At 55.6% G+C, this 23,129-nt stretch overlaps 1 protein-coding gene and 1 long non-coding RNA gene across 5 annotated transcripts in view; one reads left to right on the top strand and one right to left on the bottom strand.

Annotated features, from left to right (window-relative positions):
- Positions 1 to 9,468, bottom strand: part of LOC120366911 (uncharacterized) — a 22,265-nt gene extending 12,797 nt beyond the window's left edge. The window contains exons 1-2 of the long non-coding RNA XR_005581432.2: positions 9,042 to 9,468; positions 7,953 to 8,139 (exon numbers count right to left, since the gene is read on the bottom strand). This is a non-coding gene — a long non-coding RNA (uncharacterized LOC120366911). The remainder of the gene's footprint in view (positions 1 to 7,952; positions 8,140 to 9,041) is intronic.
- The window catches only part of FMNL1 (formin like 1), a 26,069-nt gene continuing 12,215 nt past the window's right edge, over positions 9,276 to 23,129 (top strand). Inside the window, exons 1-7 of one of the 4 annotated variants that reach the window (XM_039476968.2) lie at positions 9,276 to 9,945; positions 18,506 to 18,589; positions 20,274 to 20,387; positions 21,121 to 21,194; positions 21,542 to 21,625; positions 21,964 to 22,092; positions 22,662 to 22,679. In XM_039476968.2, the coding sequence (XP_039332902.1) occupies positions 9,817 to 9,945; positions 18,506 to 18,589; positions 20,274 to 20,387; positions 21,121 to 21,194; positions 21,542 to 21,625; positions 21,964 to 22,092; positions 22,662 to 22,679 (632 nt within the window). In that variant the 5' untranslated portion in view covers positions 9,276 to 9,816. The remainder of the gene's footprint in view (positions 9,946 to 18,505; positions 18,590 to 20,273; positions 20,388 to 21,120; positions 21,195 to 21,541; positions 21,626 to 21,963; positions 22,093 to 22,661; positions 22,680 to 23,129) is intronic. The other 3 variants (XM_039476967.2, XM_039476969.2, XM_074388776.1) reach the window with 3 other exon arrangements.

Genomic DNA, 23,129 nt, shown 5'->3' on the forward strand with positions numbered 1-23,129 from the left:
GCTAGTTTTTTGTATTTTTAGTAGAGACGGGGTTTCACCATGTTGACCAGGATGGTCTCGATCTCTCGACCTCGTGATCCACCCGCCTCGGCTTCCCAAAGTGCTGGGATTACAGGCTTGAGCCACCGCGCCCGGCCTCTTTTTTTTTTTTTTTTTTTTAAAGACGGGGTTTCACCATGTTGGTCAAGCTGGTCTTGAACTCCCGACCTCAGGTGATCCACCCACCTTGGCCTCCAAAGTGCTTGGATTACAGGCGTGAGCCCGGCCAAAATTGTTGATTTTTAATTTAATTATATTGCTGTTAGAGAATGTGGTCTATATGATTTTTTGAGCTGATGGAGACTGCTTTATGATCTGATATGTGGTCATTTTTGTAAATGGTCCATGTGTGTCTGAAAATAAAAGTGTGTTCACAAACTGTTTGAGCTGGAGTATTTAAAATATTCTATTAGATTATGCTTGCTGATTGCATTGCTCAAATCTTTTAAATCTGTACTGAATTTTTTGTCCACTTGATGTACCAATTCCAGAGGGAGGTGATTTAAATCTTCCATCGGTAGATTTGTCTATTTTTCCTACTATTTCTGTTTTATGATTTTTGAAGCTATGTTATTAGGTACATACAACTGTAGAGTGGATATATCTTATTGATAGATTGAGGTAAGCAAATATCTCTACCTTCGCTCTCTGAAGGGTGGATGATTTTTCCATTACTACCCAAGGAGATCAACTTTTGGGCTCCCTTCATCCTTTCTTCCTTGTGACCTTGGTTCACTGCAACCTCCACCTCCTGGGTTCAAGCAATTCCCTGCCTCAGCCTCCCCAGTATCTGGGATTATAGGCACCCGCCACCATGCCTGCCTGGCTAATTTTTGTATTTTTAGTAGAGATGGGGTTTCACCATCTTGGCCAGGCTGGTCTTGAACTCCTGACCTCAAGTGATCCACTCACTTTGGCCTCCCAGTGTTGGGATTATAGGCGTGAGCCACCACATCTGGCCACTTCCTCCCTCCTTCCTCCCTCCCTCCCTCCCTCTGTTTCCTTCTTTGCTTTGCTTTCGACAGAGTATCGCTCTTGTTGCCCAGGCTGGAGTGCAATGGTGTGATCTCGGCTCACCGCAACCTCCGCCTACTGGGTCCAAGCAATTCTCCTGCCTCAGCCTCCTGAGTACCTGGTATTACAGGCACGCGCCACCACACCCGCCTAATTTTGTATTTCTAGTAGAGATGAGGTTTCTCCATGTTGTTCAGGCTGGTCTCCAACTCCCGACCTCGGCCCGCCTTGGCCTCCCGAAGTGCTGGGATTACAGGCATGAGCCACCGCGTCCAGCCTTCTTTCTTTTTAAAAAATTTTTTGAGACAAGGTCTTGCTCTGTCATCCAGGCTGGAGTGTGGCAGCATGATCTTGGCTCATTGCAGCCTCTGCTCACTGGGCTCAAGTGATCCTCCCACCTCAGCCTCCTGAGTAGCTGGGACTACAGGTGGGTACTACCATATATGGCTAATTTTAAGTATTTTTTTGTAGAGATGGGTAGGTACCTGGGACATGCAGACTGTCCTCTCTTCCCTGGGAAGCATTGACAAGGACAGGTCAGTAACTGCCAGAGTTACCAGGAGGTGGAGGTTGTAGTGAGCTGAGATGGCAACACTGCACTCCAGCCTGGGCAACACAGTGAGACTCCATCAAAAAAAAAAAAAAAAAAAAAGGCCGGGCACAGTGGCTCAAGCCTGTAATCCCAGCACTTTGGGAGGCCGAGGCGGGTGGATCACAAGGTCGAGAGATCGAGACCAACCTGGTCAACATGGTGAAACCCCGTCTCTACTAAAAATACAAAAAATTAGCTGGGCATGGTGGTGTGTGCCTGTAATCCCAGCTACTCAGGAGGCTGAGGCAGGAGAATTGCCTGAACCCAGGAGGCGGAGGTTGCGGTGAGCCGAGATCGCGCCATTGCACTCCAGCCTAGGTAACAAGAGCGAAACTCCGTCTCAAAAAAAAAAAAAAAAAAAAAAAAAGAAAGAAAGAAAGAGGGAGGAAGGAAGGAAGGAAGGAAGGAAGAGACCCATACACATTTTATCTTTTATCTAGCATTTCTAGCTGTTTTGTACCACAGGAGTTTTTCTGAACATATATAGTCCACCTTATTGCTGGAAATAAGTCTCTGTTAAGTGCTTTACATGAAATTTTACTTAATATTCAAAACAATTCAATACAATTCTGTCACTATTTTTTTTTTTTTTCAGAGAAGAAAATGGAGACTCAGGGAGTTCATGACGATTCAGATCCTTATTCCGACATTTACCAGCAATATGACCTTGAATAAGTCAGTCACTCCAGAGGACTCTTGCGGTGTTTGCTGGTCTGTTCACTGGGGCTGTCCTCTAGTGAGTTACATAGAAAGAATAGTGTGGTGACTATCACAAGTTGCCAAGAAGAAGGACAGAGCAGCCCTCCATGGTTAGCTACCAAACAATTAGCTTTTATTTTAATTTACCTTTGTTGTTGTTGTTGTTGTTGTTGTTGTTTGAGAGGCAGTCTCACTCTGTTGCCCAGGCTGGAGTGCCGTGGTGCAATTTTGGCTCACTGCAACCTCTGCCTCCTGGGTTCAAGTGATTCTCCTGCCTCAGCCTCCCTAGTAGCTGGGACTACAGGCGCGGGCCACCACAGCCAGCTGATTTTTGTATTTTTAGTAGAGACGGGGTTTCACCTTGTTGGACAGGCTGATCTCATATTCATAGCCTCGAGTGATCTGCCTGCCTTCGTCTCCCAAAGTGCTGGGATTACAGGTGTGAGCCATGTGCCCAGCCACATTTTTATTTATTTATTTTTGAGACAGAGTCTCTCTGTGTCACACAGGCAGGAGTGCAGCGGTGTGATCTCAGCTCTGTGCAGCCTTGACTTCTCTGGCTCAAGCAACCTTCCCACCTCAGCTTCCCAAGCAGCTGGGACTACAGGAGCATGTCATCATATATAGCGATTTTTTTTCTTTTCTTTTTTTTTTTTAAGATGGAGTCTTACTCTGTCACCCAGGCTGGAGTGCAATGGCACAATCTCGGCTCACTGCAACCTCTGCCTCCTGGGTTCAAGCAATTCTCTGCCTCAGTCTCCTGAGTAGCTGGGATTACAGGTGCTCACCACCATGCCTGGCTAATTTTTGCATTTTTAGCAGAGATGGGGTTTCACGATCTTGGCCAGGCTGGTCTTGAACTCCTGACCTTGTGATCCACCCGCCTTGGCCTCCCAAAGTGCTGGGATTACAGGCTTGAGCCACCACACCCAGCCAAATTAAGTAAAATTTATTCATTTCCCTGGTTGAACTAGCTACAGCTTGAGAATTTAGTAGCTGTGAGTGACCAGTGGCGGCCATATTGGACAGTGCAGAGTGAGAACATTTTCATCATTGCAGATAGTGTTTTACTGGACAGTGTTTTAACTGATCCCATAAAGCTGAACACCTAGTTTGTTTGCAGTTCTCAGGCAGCTTGGGGATGATGGGGTCTATGCCTGGAATGCAGCAGAGCTGGGCAAAAGCTGGCCAGGGCGTTTTGGGCCTTCAGCATCAGACCTTGCAACCTGGGAGGCTCCTGCAAGAGGAGGGCTTTTGGGTTTGGGGCAGAGCCTTGACCAGGGTCTGGAAGAGACAGTGGCCCTAAAGAGCAGGCCTCCTGCTCAAATCTAACCTTTGACCCCCTCCCTCTGGGCCTGCCAAAATGCAGCTGTGTTTCTTTCACTCAATATTCAGCAAATAGTTCTTGAGTAACTACCAAGGATGGTGCCGCGTCCCGCACTGGGGATGCAGGGATGAGAAAGACACAGCCCCTGCCTTGGAGAAACCCGCTGCCCAAAGAAAAAGACAGATCATCACCTGCTCCGCACCCAGGACTTTTAAAGAGTTATTACCTAAGATCAAAAGGCCTGATAATAACATGCTTGTGAGGGTTTGGGGAAACAGGTGATCTCATCTGTTGTTGGGGGTTGTAAATTGGTACACAATTTTTGGAGGGCAATTGTGTGAAAAATCTATAAAAAATTTAAGAGCACATAATCTTTGACCCAGAATTGTCATACTTACAAATTTATTTGGCTGGATGTGGTGGCTCATGCCTATAATCGCTTGAACCGGGGAGGCGGAGGTTGCAGTGAGCCGAGATCATACCTTTGAACTCCAGCCTGGGCGACAGAGCGAGACTCCATCTAAAAAAATTATTTTACACACACACATATGTCTACAAATATATGTAGCAAGATATTTCCTGCAATTAGCATTGTTTGTAGTAATAAAAGGCAGACACACCTAAATATCTACTAGGAGGGGAATGGTGAGTAAATTGTGCCACACCGTATGATGGAAGACTATGTCAACTCTCTACAGGCAGGTACATTATTACATGAAATTAGCAGGTGCTGAAGAGTGTAGAGTGTAGCTATCATTTGTGTCAAACACGCGCACACACACACACACACGAACACACGGGCACACCCAGCACATGCTCCAAATATCTCTGTAAAGACACGTTAAAATTGTTCAGAGGCTGGGCGTGGTGACTCATGCCTGTAATCCCAGCACTTTGGGAGGCTGAGACGGGGGGATCACTTGAGGTCAGGAGTTCAACACCAGCCTGGCCAACATGGAGAAACCCTATCTCTACTAAAAATACAAAAATTAATTGGGCATGGTGGTGAGTACCTGTAGTCCCAGCTACTTGGGAGGCTAAGGCAGGAGAATTGGTTGAACCCAGGAGGCAGAGGTCACAGTGAGCCAAGATTGCGCCACTGCACTCCAGCCTGGGCAACAGAGTGAGACTCTGTCTCAAAAAAAAAAAAAAAAAAAAAAAAAAAGGCCGGGTGCGGTGGCTCAAGCCTGTAATCCCAGCACTTTGGGAGGCCGAGGCGGGTGGATCACGAGGTCAAGAGATCGAGACCATCCCAGTCAACATGGTGAAACCCCGTCTCTACTAAAAATACTAAAAATTAGCTGGGCATGGTGGCGTGTGCCTGTAATCCCAGCTACTCAGGAGGCTGAAGCAGGAGAATTGCCTGAACCCAGGAGGCGGAGGTTGCGGTGAGCCGAGATCGCTCCATTGCACTCCAGCCTGGGCAACAAGAGCGGAAACTCCGTCTCAAAAAAAAAAAAAAAATTAAGATTGTAAAAGCAAACAAACTATTAAGAGTAGTTGCCTCAGGAGATCTCTCTCTCTCTCTCTCTCTTCTCTTTCTTTCTTTCTTGACAGTCTTGCTCTGTTGCCCAGGTTGGAGTGCAGTGGCATGATCTCAGCTTACAGCAACCTCTGCCTCCTGGGTTCAAGAGATTCTCCTGCCTCAGCCTCTCGAGTATCTGGGATCACAGGTGCCCGCCACTATGCCCAGCTAATTTTTTTTTTTTTTTTTTGAGACGGAGTTTCACTCTTGTTACCCAGGCTGGAGTGCAATGGCGCAATCTCGGCTCACTGCAACCTCCGCTTCCTGGGTTCAGGCACTTCTGCCTCAACCTCCTGAGTAGCTGGGATTACAGGCATGCGCCACCATGCCCAGCTAATGTTTTGTATTTTTAGTAGAGATGGAGTTTCACCTTGTTGACCAGGATGGTCTCGATCTCTTGACCTTGTGATCCACCCGCCTCGGCCTCCCAAAGTGCTGGGATTACAGGCTTCAGCCACCGCACCCGGCTTTTTTGTATTTTTAGTAGAGACTTGGTTTCACCATGTTGGCCAGGCTGGTCTCTGACTCCTGACCTCAAATGATCCACCCACCTCAGCTTCCCAGAGTGCTGAGGTTACAGGTGTGGTGCCCGGCCAGGAGAGACTTTACTTTTACTTTCTTTGCACATGCTTTTGGGCTTTGCTTCATTTTTGAACTGTGTAATAACCCTTTTTTTTTTTTTTTTTGAGGCAGGATCTTGCTCTGTTGCCCAGGCTGGATGCAGTGATGTGATTCTTTGCTCTCTGCAGCCCTGACCTTCCAGGCTCAAACAATCTTCCCACCTCAGCCTCTCTAGTAGCTGGCACTGCAGGTGTGCACTATCATGCCCAACTTTTTTTTTTTTTGTATTTTTTGTAGAGATGGGGTCTTGCCCTGTTGCCCAGGCTGGTCTTGAACTACTGGGTTCTAGTGATCCTTCCTCCTCACCCTCCCAAAGAGCTGGGATTACAGGTGTGAGCCACAGCACTCAGCCCCCTTTTCCTTTTTCTTTTATTTGGATAGAGTCTTGCTTTGTTGCCCAGGCTGGAGTGCAATGGTGCAATCTCGGCTCACTGCAACCTCTGGCTCTTGGTTTCAAGTGATTCTCCTACCTCAGCCTCCTGAGTAGCTGGATTTCAGGCGTGCACCAACACGCCCGGCTAATATTTTGTATTTTTAGTAGAGATGGGGGTTTCGCCATGTTGGCCAGGCTGGTCTCGAACTCCTGACCTCAGGTGATCCGCCCGCCTCAGCCTCCCAAAGTGCTAGGATTACAGGCATGAGCCATCATACCCTGCCCCTTTTTCCTTTTTTAAGGAAACTCCTACTGAGTAATGGTGAAAAGGAGGGAAAAGATCCTTGGGGAATTCTTCTCAATCATCTGGGTTCTGTATATCCCCAGTGACTGCACAATCCCTTCACTGAAGGTGACAACAGTCCAGAAATGTCACCGCTGCGGTGACTCCATCGCTGCTGGAAGCCTTGACCTGTCTTGGCTGTCATACCACCTGCGACCAGTAGGGGGTAGCACAGACCCACCAATGTGTTGGTCCCACACTTCAGTCATCCCTTCTAGGATTTCCTCCTGTGTGGGCCAAGATGGGAAAGATATCTCCTGCCAAGCCAATGAAATTTACTATGTAATAATTGATTACATCTTCTCATTTATTTATTTATTTTTGTAACTCACAGTTCTGATCAGCATGAGAGAGAGAGAGGGAGGGGAGAGAGAGAGAGAGAGAGAGAGAGAGAGAGAGATTGAATGTTGGCTTGCAGAAACAATTTTCCACCGGAGAGGCGTTACTTAGTCCAGCTTTATTTCCACCAGGCCTTGGGTGAAGAGTGGCTGGCAATGTGAGGAGTCCCAAGGATGATTGTGGATACAGGCTGGCAACTACTACCTTGGTGGCTCCCTGCCTGGCTTGGGTTTCCAGCTGCAGGACATGCTCCTACCCTTCTCTTTCCCCCTTACAGAAGTAGTTCTGGGCAACAGGAAGCACGAACAGCTGGTCCCATAGGCTGACTTGAAGCAGCCACGCTCCCAGATAGGTGGAAAGTCTGTCCCTCGCTAGGCTGCGAGCAGACCAAGGACAGGGTCATTTCTCATCTGCTACAGAATCCTCAGGACTGAGCACAGTGATGGGAACACAGCTGGTCCTAAGTAAAGGTTTATTGTTCAATTGAAAGAGACAGCTATTGAGGAATCAGGAAATACATTCTTAAAAAAATTTTTTTTTCATTATAAAAAGTCTTCCAGGCTGGGTGCAGTGGCTCAGGCCTGTGATCCCAGCACTTTGGGAGGCCAAGGTGGGTGGATCACTTGAGGCCAGAAGTTTGAGACCTGCTTGACTAACATAGCAAAACCCAGTTCCTACTAAAAATACACAAATTAACTGGGCGTGGTGGCAGGTGCCTGCAGTCCCACTACTCATAAGGCGGAGGCAGGAGAAGTGCTTGAACCTGGAAGGTGGAGGTTGCAGTGAGCTGAGATTGCACCACTGCACTCCAGCCTGGGTGACAGAGAGAGACTCCATCTTAAAAAAAAAAAAAAGAAAGAAAAGAGAAAGTCTTCCACAACAGTTATCTTATAGAGACAGAAGAAGAAGGAGGAGAACAAGAAAGAGGAGGAAGAGGAAGAGGAGGAGGAGGTCCTAGCTAATCTCAAGGGCAAGGACCCAAGGGCAAGGCTCTGGTCTGTCTGGGAGGGAGGAGATGGCAGTGGGCAGGGAATGGATGGTTTTCCCTGCATGCCCAAGGAGAATCCTGCTTTGATTCACCTTGGAGGTCCCTGATCAGGCCACGAAACCAGTGATTACATCTCTCACTCATCTGGGGTGCTGGTGACCTTGGCAGAAGAAAGGCTTAAACCAGGTCAGCCTGGGGGAAGGGGCTGGCTCCTTCCAGGGTCTTCCTCCAGATGAGATGCTAACTTTCTGTCTCTTGCTTCAAGTCTCGTCAGTGTCTCTGAATGTGAGGGCAGAAGGAGGAGGACGCTGTCAGGGGAGGCTACACTTAGGCTCCTGACCTGGCCTAGAAGTAACCTGGGCTCCTTCAGTGGGCCCTCCCTCCAGTGCCCTGGAAGTGTAGGGAGGGACCAGCCAGGGATCCCCACACATTAAATGGGGAGTGAGAGGAGCAACTGAGAGTCTCAAATTCAGGCTATAGATGGGGTCCCAGCCCTTAGGTTATCCCCATACTCTCCTACCCTACATGAGATGGGCAGCGGAGGACCAGGACAGCAACTTCAAGCCAGTGTCGTTTTCAGAGGTAGACAGTGAGGAGGCCTCCTTCTGCCGTTTATTAGCTGAGTGCCCTTGGACAGCTCACTTACCTACTCTCAGCCTCAGTTTCCTCATCTCTAAAATAAGGCTATCAATACTTACCTTCTCTGGTCATTGTTAGGATGAATGAAAGAGCTCTGGAAGTATTTCTGTCATTAGCAGACATCAGAGATTGTTACTCTCCAAGGTGAGAGGCCACCCTAGGTCCCCAGCGGTGACAGCGTCGAGATTCCTTTTCCCTCCTCTGCGGCGCCGGCTTCTTTTTCAGCCTTGCAGCTGGCTCTCAGCCTCCTTTCCGCAGCCCCCCACTCCTCCTTGGGACCACCTTGGCGGGCCAAGCCTCTCGCAGCCCTCCTCTTCCATAGGTGCCCCCGTTCTAAAGCCACTAGGGATGCCCCGCACAGGCGCACGGTTTGGTCGAGGTGGGACAGGTGGCAGGGGTCTCTGCTGGCCTGCGTTGGCGCCCCCCCCACCCTGTCTAAGAGTTCCTGTTTGCAGATGGCTCCCCCCGGTCCTCAGCTCATCTCTGGGCTAAGCCGGGGAGGAGAGAAATAAGAGGTGGGGGGCCTGGAAGGGGGTTCCCACCTTCTCAGTCGGGGACCCGAGAGGGGGACGCAGCCCTGGAGCGCCAACGCCGCACCACAGTGGGTCTCCGAGCCGCGCTCGCAGTGGCTGAGATCCTAGGCGCGGAGGAGAGGTGCCCCTCCGACACCCAGGCCGTGACCCCTTTCACCCAGACCCGGCCAATCCCTCGCCCCGGGCGACCGGGAGGATGCGGTTCTAGGACCCGGAGGCGCCGCCGAGCGCGCCGCCGCCTCGGCCTCGCCTCGGTGGCCTCCGGCTCCGGCAGGTGAAGCGGCGCCGGCCGCCCGCTCTGCGGCAGGTGAAGCGGCTCGGCAGCCCCCTCCCCGCCCGCCATGGCTGCGGCGGTCCCCTGGCCGGCGCCCGGCGCCCGTCCCCTCCCTCCAGCCCGCCCCCCTGGGGCTGGGTGCGCGGCGGCGGCGAACTGCGGTTTGCGCGCACGGGGAGCGACAGCAGAAGTTCGAAAATCGCCGAGGGGGGAGCCCGCGCCGCAGCTTCCTGCCCCCGGCCCAGCCCTCTGGCCCCGGCGGCCTGCAGCCTGACTTCCTCCCCCCACCCTGCAGCTCGCCGCCCGGTTCCTCGGACGGGGCCGCCCCGATGGGACGCCGCGCCCCGGCCCCTGCGCGCCGCTGAGCCGAGCGCCCCCGGTCGCCGAGACCCCTGCTGCCGCCGCCGGCCTCTGCCCCCTCGTCCCCTCGGGCCAGGAGCCTCGTCCCTGTCCCCAGCAAAGCTGGATTTCCGAGGCTGGAGGCGCCTGGCCGGCTGGGTGGGGACCACCATGGGCAACGCGGCTGGCAGCGCCGAGCAGCCCGCCGGTCCCGCCGCGCCGTCCCCTAAACAGCCCGCGCCCCCCAAGCAGCCGATGCCCGCGGCGGGAGAGCTGGAGGAGCGGTTCAACCGCGTCCTGGTGAGTGCGACCCGGAGGCGCGCCGGCCGCGGGCGGGGGGCGGCAGGGGCGCGGCAGGGGCTGGGCAGGGGCTGGGCGCGCGTCCCCGCCCCCAGGGACTCAGGTGCCGCTTGGAGATCCCGGGTCCGGCGGTTGCCCCCTTCCAGGGGGTGGGAGCGACAGTGGCTTTTTTTCAGAGTGACTTAGCACTCTCCCCCTAAAACTTTCTTCAGTAATCGCCCGGTCTGCCTCCCTAAGACACCTCCACCCCACCTGGGTCTAAAGGTCTAAACAGATGTGTCATGTGAGGAAGTTGGGAGCGGGGCATGCACAGGGGTCCCGGGTCGCCCCCTTCCGCACTGCATGCAGGCCCAGCCACCGGGCGTGGGTCTGGGGCATCTGCCTTTCTGTGTCTGAGGTCAAAGATGAAAGGGTTACAATCTCCCGGGAGTGGGAGACCTGCTGGAGGTGCTGGGTCCTGATTTGTTGGGCGCCTGGGCTGCGTGAGTCGGGTTGGCGGATCACGGGAGGCATCTGTGTTTCTTCCCTGCCATATGCCAGAGCCAGGGTGCCTGTGGGTCTTTATCTTGGGGCGTCCCTTCCAAGCCTCTGAAGGGAGTAAGATGAGGGAGGGTGGGGTCAGAATGTGTGGGTCGCCCTGGCTAGGGGTGGAGCAAAATCTGGAACCACCCCCCACTGTTGCCTACCTGGGGAATTAGAGGGGGGACCTGGGGAATAGGCCACTGGGGAGGGGACCATCAGCTCAGGCCAGCCTGGAAACAGTCAACATGTTCAGTGGGGTGGGGGCTCCAGAGCAGACTCAGGGGTCCCCAAGACCCTGCATGAGGCCGAAGTAGGGAGGGGAGGGCTGCTCATTCTCACTCCCACCACCACCCCACGCCCTGGTCCTGGCTCCCTTCTCTAACTAATTGCCTGATGGCCTGCCTACTGTCAGCCTTCCCTTGCTGGACGCTGAGTGACAGGCGAATGAGGCTATGCCTTCTCCCAGATGCATTTCCCATCTGTGCAGACGGGCCCTGCAGGTCTGAGGGTGGGGCCTCGATGGAGGTGCAGGCCGCAGAGGGCGCTGGCTCCGTTGGTGGCCCTCCACCTCCTTGACATCATTTCCCCTCCCCTGGCCAGTCAGTAGGCCAAACGTGCTGGATCCTCAGCATGGCCCCAAAAGGTCGCCTCCTAACAGTTCCAGAAAATGTTGGCTTCAGTTCCCGCCCAAGAGAAGGCTGGGGGCAGGCTGGAGGAGCTATGGGGTGGCGTGGGGTCCATCCTTGTGAAGACACCTTGCTTGATTAGGGGAGGGTAGGGACACTGAGGGACGCCTCACACTAGGCTGGCCCCTGACTTCTCCCTCCCCTCACCTGCCCTGCCCCCTGCTCCCCAAGCCCGGGGCTTCACAAAGCTAAGCTGAGCTGAGCAGATGGGGGAGGGGGGAGAATGAGGAGACACAGACGGTGGGGGCCATCGGGGAGCCTGCGTTAGTGGTGGGTCTTTGGACCCCTGCCAGCCTGGTTGGAGGGACAGGGGTCTGTCTTTCCCCCAAGCGTGTCTCTATGGATGAGGAGGTGGGCTCTTGGGGTGAGGTCCCGGTTCCAATCTGCTCTGTTTAGCACGATGATGGGGAGGCGCCCTTGAATAATTCAGACCTGGGGAAAATCCACAAGTCAAACGGGGAGGTTCTGATGTGTGTGTAGGGCTTGATTGCTTTGCTTGGATTTGTGGCTGTAATTGATTGGCTGAGTCTGCCACTGGGAGTCCCTGAGTACCAGGATGTGGAGGGGGGACATCCACAGATGGGTCAGAGAGGCTGTCCTGGTGGAGAAAGTGGAGGTGGCTAGCAGAAATTTAGGGTAGCAGCACCCACCGGGGGGCTTGCCACCCACTGGGTGCCCAGGAACCCCAGTGTCTTCATACCTTCTTCTCGTGGTGGCTTAGTGTCTTATGTCCAGTTGTGGGCAGGATAAATTCAACCTAAGGACACTTGGCAAAGACTCTGCTTCCTCTCATTCCCCACCAGCAGGGGCATGAGCCCGGCCCCAGGTGACAGCCTTGACCTCTGCCTGAGGCTGCCCAGGGCTAAAGAGTTGGTTCAACCCTCTGGTCCGGCAGCGGGTATCGCAGAGTGGGTCGCTATCTGAACCCCAACCTGAGCCGCCATGCCCAGAGCCGAGTCCTGTCCTTGGTCGGTGTCTAGGAGGAGAAGAGCCTTAGATTGCTGAGGGGATGGGCCCGCCGCCATCAGGGGTCTGCAGTCTCGATGGGAGAAGCACAGCCCGGCCCTTGGGGATCTAGTCCAGCGGCCTCAGGGACCCTTTTCCTTCCCCTTTTGTCCCTGGTGGGAAGTGGGATTCTGATGCCCCAAACCCTCCTCCCTATCCTGGCTGTGAGACCCCTCTTGTGGGTGAAGGGTGTCCCCACCCACAGCCAGACAGGAGGTGCAGGGAGCCCTTTTCCCATGCAAGGGTGGGTGATGGGAGGCTACCTTTCCAAGAAAGCTGTGAAAGAAAGGGGTGCCCCCTGCTTAAACTGGGGGTGGGGAGAAAGAGCAGGTTGAACCAGGGTTTCCGGCTGCTGCCTTAGCAACGGCGGAGGAGCGATGGCTGCCCAGCCCCACAGGCCTGCTGTGATGGTGGGAACACCAGCCGGCGGGGCGCCAAGCTCTCGCCTCTCCTACGCCCATGCCCAAGGCTGGGTGTCTTCCAGCCCCTTCATGCCTTCCCCTGTGAGGCATGCCGGGTCAGGGACTGGGGTGACAAGGTGACCTTTCCAGGCCTGCCAGAAGGGCCACGCTTACGCCTGGACCTGGGACAGCCCTGATTTGCCAGGCAGGGAGAATCCCATAACCTTGGGGCAGAGGCATCAAGGGAAAGTGTCAGGGGTGCTGTGCGGAGGCCCAGAGCCACGCTGGCAGCCAGTAGCAGTGGAGAGGAGTTTGCCTGATGGGTGCTCTTAGCTTGTGCTCAGGGGTCTGGGTGCCTGGCCAGGCTGTGCGGGGAGGTCAGGCTGACCCCAGATGGGGTATGGGCCTGCAGTCCTGCTTCCAGCCAGGGCCTTTCCCTCTGGGGCTGCTGGTAAAGAGTGGGAGGTGCTGTCCCCCGGCCACTCCCACCTCTGGGACAGGGCAGATGAAGTGTGGGGGTCAGGGATGGAGCCACGGGGTTGCTCGGGCCCTACACCTCCCACTTCCAGGACAGAAGATCTCAGGGGGGCTGTGGCCATGTGATCTGATGTTGGTCTGGGCAGAGGCAAGGGGTGACATTCCCAGTAGGCAGGGCTGGCACTTGAACCCTGGAAAGCCACGGATGTGGTGGGCATGATTCACAGTGACATCTGGGGCTGGCTGGCAGAGAGCTGCGTGAGATGGGCAGGAGCAGGTGCTGTCGGGGCCACCTCTGCATTTTTCCTGGGAACATGGAGCCCTATGTTAGGGAAAGGCGGAGCAGATTCCTGAACTTTGGAGTCATGATGTTGGGGGTTGAGATTCATTTTTGTCACTACCTGCGTGACCCTGGACAAATTACTTAACTTGTCTGAGCTGTAGTTTTCCTCACCTGTAAAAAGAGAATAATGGTGGCATCTGCTGGCCTCGTAGGATTGTCGAGAGGGTGAAATAGAGGACTTATCGCAGTGGCTGGCACAGAGCAGGCGCTCAGCAACCGCCCTCCACTGTGAGGAAGGGGATAAAGCTGGAGCTGATCGCGTCCTCTCCATCTCAGGGCCCATCTAGCAGAGGGAGCCCAGTCCCTGCCTCTCCCCTCCCTCCACCTCTGCTACCAAGACCACCCGAGGTTGCCATGCATGCCCCCAGGAGCCCCAGATCCTTAGCCAGGAGGGCCCGGCAGCCTCCCCACGTTATGCAGGTCAGCAGCAGTGGGGCCCAGACCAAAAACTGCCTGGTGGCCGGAAACCGCTGGAGGGAGGGCCCACCTCTCCTGGAGGGTGGGGCGGTGGTGGTGCTAACGGTAGCAGTGTGCACATGGGAGGGGGAGGGGAGGCCTCCACTTCCCCCTGAGAGAGGGTGTGCTGAGGGGGGGGTTCCCCAGTGAGTAAGAGCTCCGTGGGCAACAACAGGAAGCGTGGGGCTCTGGGTGGCAGGAAGTGGGGCTGGCTGTTCCTGGTTCCTCAGATGGGGGGGCCTGGGCCAGGCTGCCTGCAGAAGACCCCTGGGGGCCCGGACCCACATTTCCTGTTCCCCGGGTGCTCCTTCTTTGGAAGAAGCCGAGTCTTCCTTGCCAGCTTGCCATCAAGGCCACCCTGCACAAGCACCTTAACATCTTCGAGCCTCAGTTTCCCATTTGTGAAATAGGGATTATAACAGTATCTATTCTGGAGGCTTGTTGAGGTTTAAATGAGTTTTGAGGTAAAGCTTAGAACGGCACCTGGCACTGAGTGTTTGGGGACTGAGAGCTTAACTCCGAGTTGAAGAACGTGTCTGGGGAGCATTTGTTATTGTTTTTTTTTTTTTTTTTTTGAGACGGAGTTTCGCTCTTGTTACCCAGGCTGGAGTGCAATGGCGCGATCTCGGCTCACCGCAACCTCCGCCTCCTGGGTTCAAGCAATTCTCCTGCCTCAGCCTCCTGAGTAGCTGGGATTACAGGCACGTGCCACCATGCCCAGCTAATTTTTTGTATCTTTAGTAGAGACGGGGTTTCACCATGTTGACCAGGATGGTCTTGATCTCTCGACCTTGTGATCCACCCGCCTCGGCCTCCCAAAGTGCTGGGATTACAGGCTTGAGCCACCGTGCCCGGCGCATTTGTTATTGTTACTGCCGTCAGTGTTGTTTTCCTCCTACCAGCCTGGATGACACAGGTAGTGGCTTCCACCCTGCCTGCCCTTGTCTGCTGTGGGGACCCTTGAATGCTGATGGGAGAAGCTGTTAGCTCTTTGGGCCCTCAGCGCCTGATCCTAGGGCTGGAGCTGGGACCTCTCATAGCCCTCCTCTAAGCCTGGGATTGCTTATAAGAAGAGCTCCAGAAAATCTATATACCAGAATTTAAAAAAGTGGATAAAATCGATTGTTTTTGGCAATGCACCGAGAGCACTAAAACTAAGGTTGAGACCGTATAGAGGGGGGCAGGTGGCGGGAGACAGATGGGGGTGGGGGGCTGGGCACAGGCTCAGCTTCGGGGCCCATTGGGCTGAGGAACGCCTGTGGACGCTGGCTTGAGACTCGGATTGGTGTCCAAGTTCAGGGGTACCCTCGGGCTTGAAGGGCCAGGCCATGGGGAGAGGTGGGCAGGTGGACTGGGACCGAAGCTCAAACTGAAAGTGAAACCCTAGGGTGTGGCTGTGTCCAGATGGGAACGCGGCCCCTTCAGCCTCCTGGGATGCTGTGTCGGAAGTCAGCACTGGTGTGTGTGTGTGGGAAGGGCTCTTAGCAGGGTCTTTTGGAGGCTGGTCTTAGGTGACCAGGTGCTGGGGGGTCCCCGCTCACACCCAGGGCAGGGAGGGAGGAGAATGGTCCCCACACATTTTAATAGAAAGACGTAGGAAGTCAGCCCCTTTTCTTGGCCACACCCTAAAAGATGAATGCTGTTTGTTTCCTCGTCTGAGCCGGGAAAGCGGGCTGGAGGCTGGCTAAGGTTCGGCCAAAGCCTTGGAGACAAGTCCGTGTTTCTGGATGTTTTCACAACCTTCTGCTCACCCTACCATCCCCCACCCTGGGGCCTTCCATGGACCCCTGCCCCTCCACCGCTCCTGCATCTGTGAAGTGCTTCTTCTTAGTGTCAGGCCACTGAAGAGCTTTGTCACATCCAAAGTCACCTTCTCACTGAGTGTTCCAGGAGCTCCGTGAGTGTGAGGCTCCGGTGAGGGAGTGCGCCCATTTTATGGAGGAGGAAGCTGAGGTCCAAGGGGGCAAAGAAGCTGTAGAGCTAGTTGGGGCCAGAGCCTGGTCTTTTGAAGCCAGCTCTGGGTCCTCCCCGTGGCAGCTCACAGCTGCCCCTCCCCAGCCCCTCAGGAGGCAGTTATCCCGCCCACCTGGACTGCCAGCCCCTCCCCTCCTACCTGAGCACTGCCAGCCAACCCTCCCTGTGTCTCCCAGCCCCCCACCCCATGGTGGTGCTGCCTTGCTGAAGGCCCTGGGTCTGGGGGTCTGTTCCTCTTTTTAGGGTGGCCTCACCCCACCCTGAGTGAGTGGCGTCTGATGGCCCCTCTCCTGCTCCCTGGAGTGCCCAGCCTTGGTGGGCACAGCCACAGCTGAGGAGCAGCTGCTAATTAGTGTTCGGCGCTGTCAGAGCTATTTCTGATTTCTAAGCCTAAATTTAGCCCGTCTGGCAGGCTGGCATGTGGGCCTGGGGGCCTAAGAAGGCCCAGGTGGGGAAGGGCACGGGTGGCCTGCCCTCCATCACTGTTCAGACAGGTGCCCCAGGCCCCAGCAGAGGCCTCCCCTCCGCAGTAACGACTAGGGGTCTGCTCTGGGGGAGTGGACCGGGCGGTGGCTTAGAGTCGGCTCCAGGCTCAGAGCCAGCCCCGCTCTCCTCTTACTCGCTTTGTAACCTTGGCCAGGTCACTAAACTAATCCGTGCCTGCACCTGTGAGATGGGAATGTTAACCGGCCAGCGATGGCAGTGAGGATGGAGGGCGGTCGTCGGCGTGCAGGGCTCCGGGCGGTGGCTTGCACAGTAGGCATTGTGGTGGAGCTGGCTACCTGACTGTTGGAGACGTCATTATGACTCTAGAAGTGCCGCTGGGGCCATTCCAGAACCAAGAAGGTCCCGGGTGGGTGAGGGCCTGGAAGGATCCATGTTGGGAAGTGGCTGTCCCCTCTGCGGCCCCGTGCTGGGCTCAGCCGTCCCCTCGCTCCCTGGCTGCCATCTCTGTCTTCTGCGCTGGCCACGGCTCGGTGTCCCTGGCACTGCTGGCCCTGTGTCCCCGCTTTGTCTCTTTCCTCCCGCTTGCTCCCACCTCAGCCTTGCCCCACCCTTTGTCCCTGTGGCGTGGGGGTGACTGAGAGTGATCATCAGCAAGATGGATCAGAGAGAGAGACAGACAGATGGACAGAGAGAGACAATGGCTTGGCCTCCTTTGAACCCCCTGGCCCTGTGGTAGCAAGAGCTGTCCTAGCCCTTGGAGGGTTGGGGGAGGGCGGCCGATGAGACAGCGGTGGTTTCCTCAGTCCAGGCTCACTTTCGCAATGGGGGAGAGGGATGACGTCTTCCCACCCACCCAGTGCTGGGGGCGGGGCCTGGCCGAGGGGCAGTTTCACCTCTCCAGCGGGGCCTGGCCGGAAAGCTTAGGCAATGGGGGCTGTGTGCACCCAGCTTCCTGTTGTCTGGGCCTGACCCGAGGCAGTGATTTTGGGGGTAAGGTCTAGCTAGAGCCCCAGAACGAGGCTGAGCACCCTGAGAGGAAGCTGGCTGGGGAGCCTTGGGTGGGTGTGGCTCCCTGTCTGCTCCAGCTGTGGCCTCTGCTCAGAACCACATGACTGAGGGTGTTGAGCTTGGGCCACCTTGGCTGGTGACCAGAGCCCCTTGGGGACCCCACATCCTGACGGAGACCCTTATCAATAAACTCAGAGCTCCCTGAGGGCAAGAACTGTCTTTTGGCCTGACTTGTAGAAAGCTGTCAGTAACCTGGGGTTTACTAAATTGAAGGGAACCAGCCTCATCTTTTGGGGCTGTTAGGGAGACAAGCCAAGTCCAGGGTCCCAAAAGCCCCTGCTGCTATTGACCCCTGGCTGAGTCTGCAGCCCTGGGCTGGCCCTGACCTGCCCCCATGGCGGCAGGGGCACCTGTGGCCAGGGGAGGATGACCCAGGCAGAGCTCTGCTGACCTTTCTAGGTTCCTGGGGGAGTCCCAGCGGGGCTGCCCGAACCACAGACCCAGATCACTGGCTCTTCTCCCCAGTGCTGTGGCTAAGTGACCTTCCCTGCAAATCTCCCTGCCCCTGCAGCTATGATCTGAACTCCCTGCCTGCTGACATGGCCGCCCTCCTCTTCCACAGCCCTCTCCTTCCTTTCTCAGCTTCTCCCCCAGGTGGGAGGGGCCCGAGAGGGAGGAGGAGAAGGCCGCTGTCCACCCTCCTTGCAAGAGGTTTTCTGGTGCTCCGTGAGGCACTGGTGCCCTGGGCCTGGTCTGTGTACACATGGGATCTGGTGGCACATGGAGATGGGATATTGGCCACTGGCTACACTTGGGTCTGGCTGGCGATGGCTCCCCGTTAGCTTCCCACCAGAATCGGGGAAGACGTGATGCCCTTTACTGCAGATGGGGGAACTAGAGCCCAGAAGTGTCTCAGGTTCCCAGAGAGGTAGGCTGAGAACCCCCACGCCTGCCTCCACACCAGGTGGGACAGGTAGGCAGCATGAGGGGTGACACAGCACAGGCAGACTGGAACTCATATCCTGCTGTCCCCTGTAGCTGTCGAGATGGGACAGGTGCTCTGTCTCACTTGGCCTTGGCTTTCTCATTGGATAACGCTACTTATCTCCTGGGGTGAGAGGATTCATGGGGCCACACACCGCCTAGGGAGCTGAGTGGGTTCCCCCAAAATGCCCATTCTTCCCTCCCCCCTTGTTGGGATCCCAGGCTCAGGGTTCTTACTTTGTCCTCCCTCTCCCCAGAACTGCATGAACTTGCCCCCAGACAAAGTCCAGCTGCTGAGCCAGTATGACAACGAGAAGAAGTGGGAGCTCATCTGTGACCAGGTGGGTGCCAGCACTGCCCAGCCACCCCGTCTCCCCTACTGTCAACACCCCACCCTGACCAGGCAGGGGCTCTGGGGAGAGAGGTAGCACCATAGTGCCCAGGGGACCAAGACCCTGCTCAGTGGCCAGTGTGGCACCTGGGGAGGGTGCTGGGGTCTGCGGACTCCAGAGTACCCCTCTCTTGAACTCCCCAAAACACCTTGTGAGTCATTAGCTGGGCTGGGTCGGCTTCAGAGGAGCTGGCAGGGCTGGTTTAGGGGCACTGGCCAGGGCAGCTGGGGCCGAGTCACTGTCACTGTGCTGTGGCTGAGCTTCCTGAGAAACCTCTCTGGACTGGGGGAAGGGAGGGGACAACCCTGGGGTTGGACATCGTCACCTGATCCCATGGGAGGGAGGGAGGAGGGGCAGGAATTCCTGTCCTTTCGCCTTGGGTCCAGAGGAGCTGCAGTCAACTAGCAACTCCCCAAGGCCAGCCACTGCGGACCTCTGCCTCAGTGCTCCGTCCAGGCGCCTGGGCTTTCGGCTCACTCAGCCGCCCCCGCCCCTCCAGCTTCGAGGGCTGTGGTTGGCCATGGGAGGACCCTCTCTCAGTGCTGGGCTGGGTGGGGCTGGCTGCTGCAGGGATTCTGTGAGGGAAGGAGGCTGCAGAGGCGGGGGATGGGGAGCTGGGAGCTGAGAGTCTCCCCTGGGAGCCAAGGCTGGGCCTTTGCTAGTGAAGTGGTTGGCGGGAGCTGGCTGGGCAGCAGTCGAGGGGAAAGGGCCAGGCAGTTGGAAGAGGGTGGGGAGCTGTCCCCAGAGGCTCTGGGGCTGTGGTAGGGGTCCCCTTGGAGCAGCTTGGCCTGGCATCTCAGAGGTTGGGGGCTCAAAGGGCAGGACGAAGTGCAAGTCCGAAGGAGTGGATTTTTGGCAAATATGAGGGGTTTGGGTTGGATGGGTGGGGGCTCGTCTGGGGAGGGTCTTTGCTGTGGTCCCTGCCTCTTTGTGTGAGTGGCTGCTGGAGCCTGTGGTGGGGTGGGGGAGTTAGGAATTGCATCACTGAACACAGGAGAGGAGCACACAGGTTCCTGTCAACACAGGGATGCAGGAGGGCCGGGATCCGAGCCCTGCCCAGGTGCTGGGTCCCCCTCCACGAGGCACCTCCAGCTGTTCTTCCCCACTGTATCCCAGCTCTGGTCTGGAAAGGGTGCCACCTACCAGCTAGACAGAGTTCCACCTTACCCCAGGGCGGGGCCAACCGCAGGACTGACCCCTTCGTAGTCCACTCCAAAGCTATGCTAGGGCTGTGGCCTAGGAGGCCATATGGGAAGGGCAGGCTAGGCCTAGGACAGGGGTCTTAAAGTGACCTGATGCTAGCCAGGTGAGGTGGTGCGCGCCTGTAGTCCCAGCTACCTGGGAGGCTGAGGTGAGAGGATCACTTGAGACTGGGAGTAGGAGGCTGCAGTGAACTATGATCGTGCCACTGCACTCCAGCCTGGGTCACAGAGTGAGAAAAGAGAAAGAGTAAATAAAAGAAAAGAAAGTGGCTTGGTGGACTGTTTGGGTTTATACCTTTGGTATTTCAGAGGCTCCTAAGAAAGCCGGTACCCCAGATGAGAGCTGAGAATGGAGCATTAGGAGGAGAACTGGTCATTTGCCCTGGGGCAGCTCTGGCTGGTTTTCTGTACACCCCATTCCATCTCCCCAGGAGCGGTTTCAAGTCAAGAACCCCCCAACAGCCTACATCCAGAAGCTGAAGAGCTACGTGGATACTGGTGGGGTCAGCCGAAAGGTAGCAGCTGATTGGATGCCCAACCTGGGGGTACATGTCTCCCCTCTTTACTCTGTCCCTTTCCCCTACATCTTCCAAGCTCTGGGCAGCTGGAGTAACTATGTGTACAGACTTTCTATGGGCATGTGTGGGTGCATGTATGAGTGTGTGTGTGTGTGTGTGTGTGTGTAGGGGATTGAGAGTGCCCTGGGCATGCACTTTTACATGTTCCTCTGTACATCCTGTGCGTGCTTACATGGGCACATTCTGTGTACTTATACCATGTGTATACACACGTGCAGCCCATGTGTCCATACATAGGGGTGTGTGTGTATACCATGGGTGTACTTCGTTCACTTATGTGTCTGTTTATGTGTACCCTTGAGTCCATCTATAGGGGAGAGAGAGAGAGAGAGAGAGAGAGAGAGAGTGTGTGTGTGTGTGTGTAGATAGCCTATGTCTGTAGTTAGAGTGCATGTGTATGAGTGTTCATGTGCTGTGTGTGTATGCACACCCTGCATCTTTGTGTGTGTGCATGTGTTTAACTTGTGTGCCATGTAGTGGGGGTGTGTGCACCCTATGTGTCTGTGTATGGGGGAGCACACGTAGCCTGTGAGTGTCTATTTTGCTGGGCAGGTGTGTGGAGGTGGTGGGGGAGGCTGAGCATGAAAGGCCACTGGTGCCAGTTGGAGGAGGGTGGGCGCTCTGCCTGCTGCCTCAGGACTTGGTGGGCCTGTGGGAGGCCGGGTCCCACCCCCCAGTATTCTCTGTTCTTGGTCCCCAGTTTAAGAGGCGAGTTCAGGAGTCCACACAGGTGCTACGGGAGCTGGAAACCTCCCTGAGGACGAACCACATTGGGTAAGTGAGGGCTCAGATCTTCCTCTCTGGGCCTAGGAAGGCTCTGCTTCCAGGCAGCCCCTGGAGCTTCCCCTTCCTACTCCCCCTGCCTCAGCACAGGCCGTGCTTGTGGACCACTCCTGGGTGGGCCCTGGACAGCTTCCCGTTCCCCTCCTGCCCATGCTGTGGCTGGCACCTTGAGGCGTGGCTGGACTGTGGGACCCGCCTGAGTCTCCCAGAATCCCCTGATATCACTGGGTCTTTGGGGGTGGGAAGGGCACCCCAGGGGCCCTTGCTGTGCCTGTTCTGTGCCCATCTGGGGCAGGAACTCCTTCCTGGCTGGTGCTCAGGTAGCCCTGTGCTCACAGGTGGGTGCAGGAGTTCCTCAACGAAGAGAACCGTGGCCTGGATGTGCTCCTTGAGTACTTGGCCTTTGCCCAGTGCTCCGTCACGTAAGCTCCGATCCCTGGCCCTCATGCTGCTCCTCAGAGCTTTGATCCCCACCTCCCTGCATCTCACCCACTCCCCTGGCCAGTTCCAAGCAAGGCAGCCTGAGCCTGCCCTGGAACCCTGCATTTGGCCTTGAGCGATACCCCTGCCAGAGGCCTGCGCCCGACGGGGAGGGGTGGCCTCTCTTCCACAACTATGTTAAGCACAGTGCTGAGAACACAGCCTCCTCCTCCTGCTCCTTAGTCTCTCCTGCAGGTCTGTCTCTCCTTGCACTTCCTCTGCCCCCTCCTAAGTGCCCCCTGCAGTGTTGGCCTCCAGCCCCATCGCATTCTATCCCCAGGTATGACATGGAGAGCACAGACAATGGGGCTTCCAACTCAGAGAAAAACAAGCCCCTGGAGCAGTCGGTGGAAGACCTTAGCAAGGGTCCGCCCTCCTCTGTGCCCAAAAGCCGCCACCTGACCATCAAGTATGTGGGCCACAAGGTGGGGTTGTAGGAGAGCAGATAATTCAGCCCCACACTGCTGCTTCTAGCCAGACCACCCAGGGCCCTTGGAGTAGCAAACTTTAGGGGTCAGAGTAAGGGACTCATACAGAGTTTGGGATGCCAGTATGTTAAGAAGCCATCGGGGTGGGGCCGGGCGCAGGGCTCACGCTTGTAATCTTAGCACTTTGGGAGGCTGAGGTGGGCCGATCATTTGAGGACAGGCATTTGAGACCAGCCTAGCCAACATGGTGAAACCCCATCTCTACTAAAATACAAAAATTGTCCGGGTGTGGTGGTGCACACCTGTAATCCCAGTGACTCAGGAGGCTGAGGTGGAAGAATTGCTTGAGCTGAGGGGATGGAGGTTGCAGTGAGCTGAGATAGTGCCACTATACTCCAGGGCAACAGAGTGAGCCCTGCCTCAAAAAAAAAAAAAAAAAAAATACCATCAGTGGTGGACACCTAGAAGTTAGAGTCTGGATGGGTCTGGGATAAGAAGGGACCCCTCTTGTATGCATCTAATTCCCTGTTTTCTCCCATGCGGCCTCCAGGTGTCCCCCTTCTCCCCGGTACGTAGCCACCTACAGGCAGATGCATGCCTGACTGACTCCCTCCCAGGGTGTGGTGGGGTAGGATGAGGTATTCAACTGATGTCCCTGGGTTCAGTGCTGTGGCTGGGTCCCTCCATCCTAACATGGGGCATCTTGCTGGGAGGCAGGAAGCAGGCAGGAGATTGACCCTAGAGCGTCTTGTGGATCCCCAGCTTCCTACTTTGGTTCTAGAGGATTGAGTGCATATTAAGCCTCAAACTTTCACAACATGTTATTTGTTCATTCATGCAATTATGCATTCAACAGACTTTTTTTAAAGCACTTAGTATGTATTAGGTGGGTGGCAGGTGCCCAGGAGACAAGTCACCCTGCCCTCAGGGGCCCACAGTCTAAGTCAGGGCCAATTTAGTGTGACAGGCTGTCATGGAAATGTGCCTAGGAGCTCTAAGAAGGGATGTGGCCACCACT

This window comes from Saimiri boliviensis, chromosome 17 (genome assembly GCF_048565385.1).
Source record: "Saimiri boliviensis isolate mSaiBol1 chromosome 17, mSaiBol1.pri, whole genome shotgun sequence".
In the NCBI taxonomy this organism is placed as follows: domain Eukaryota; kingdom Metazoa; phylum Chordata; class Mammalia; order Primates; family Cebidae; genus Saimiri; species Saimiri boliviensis.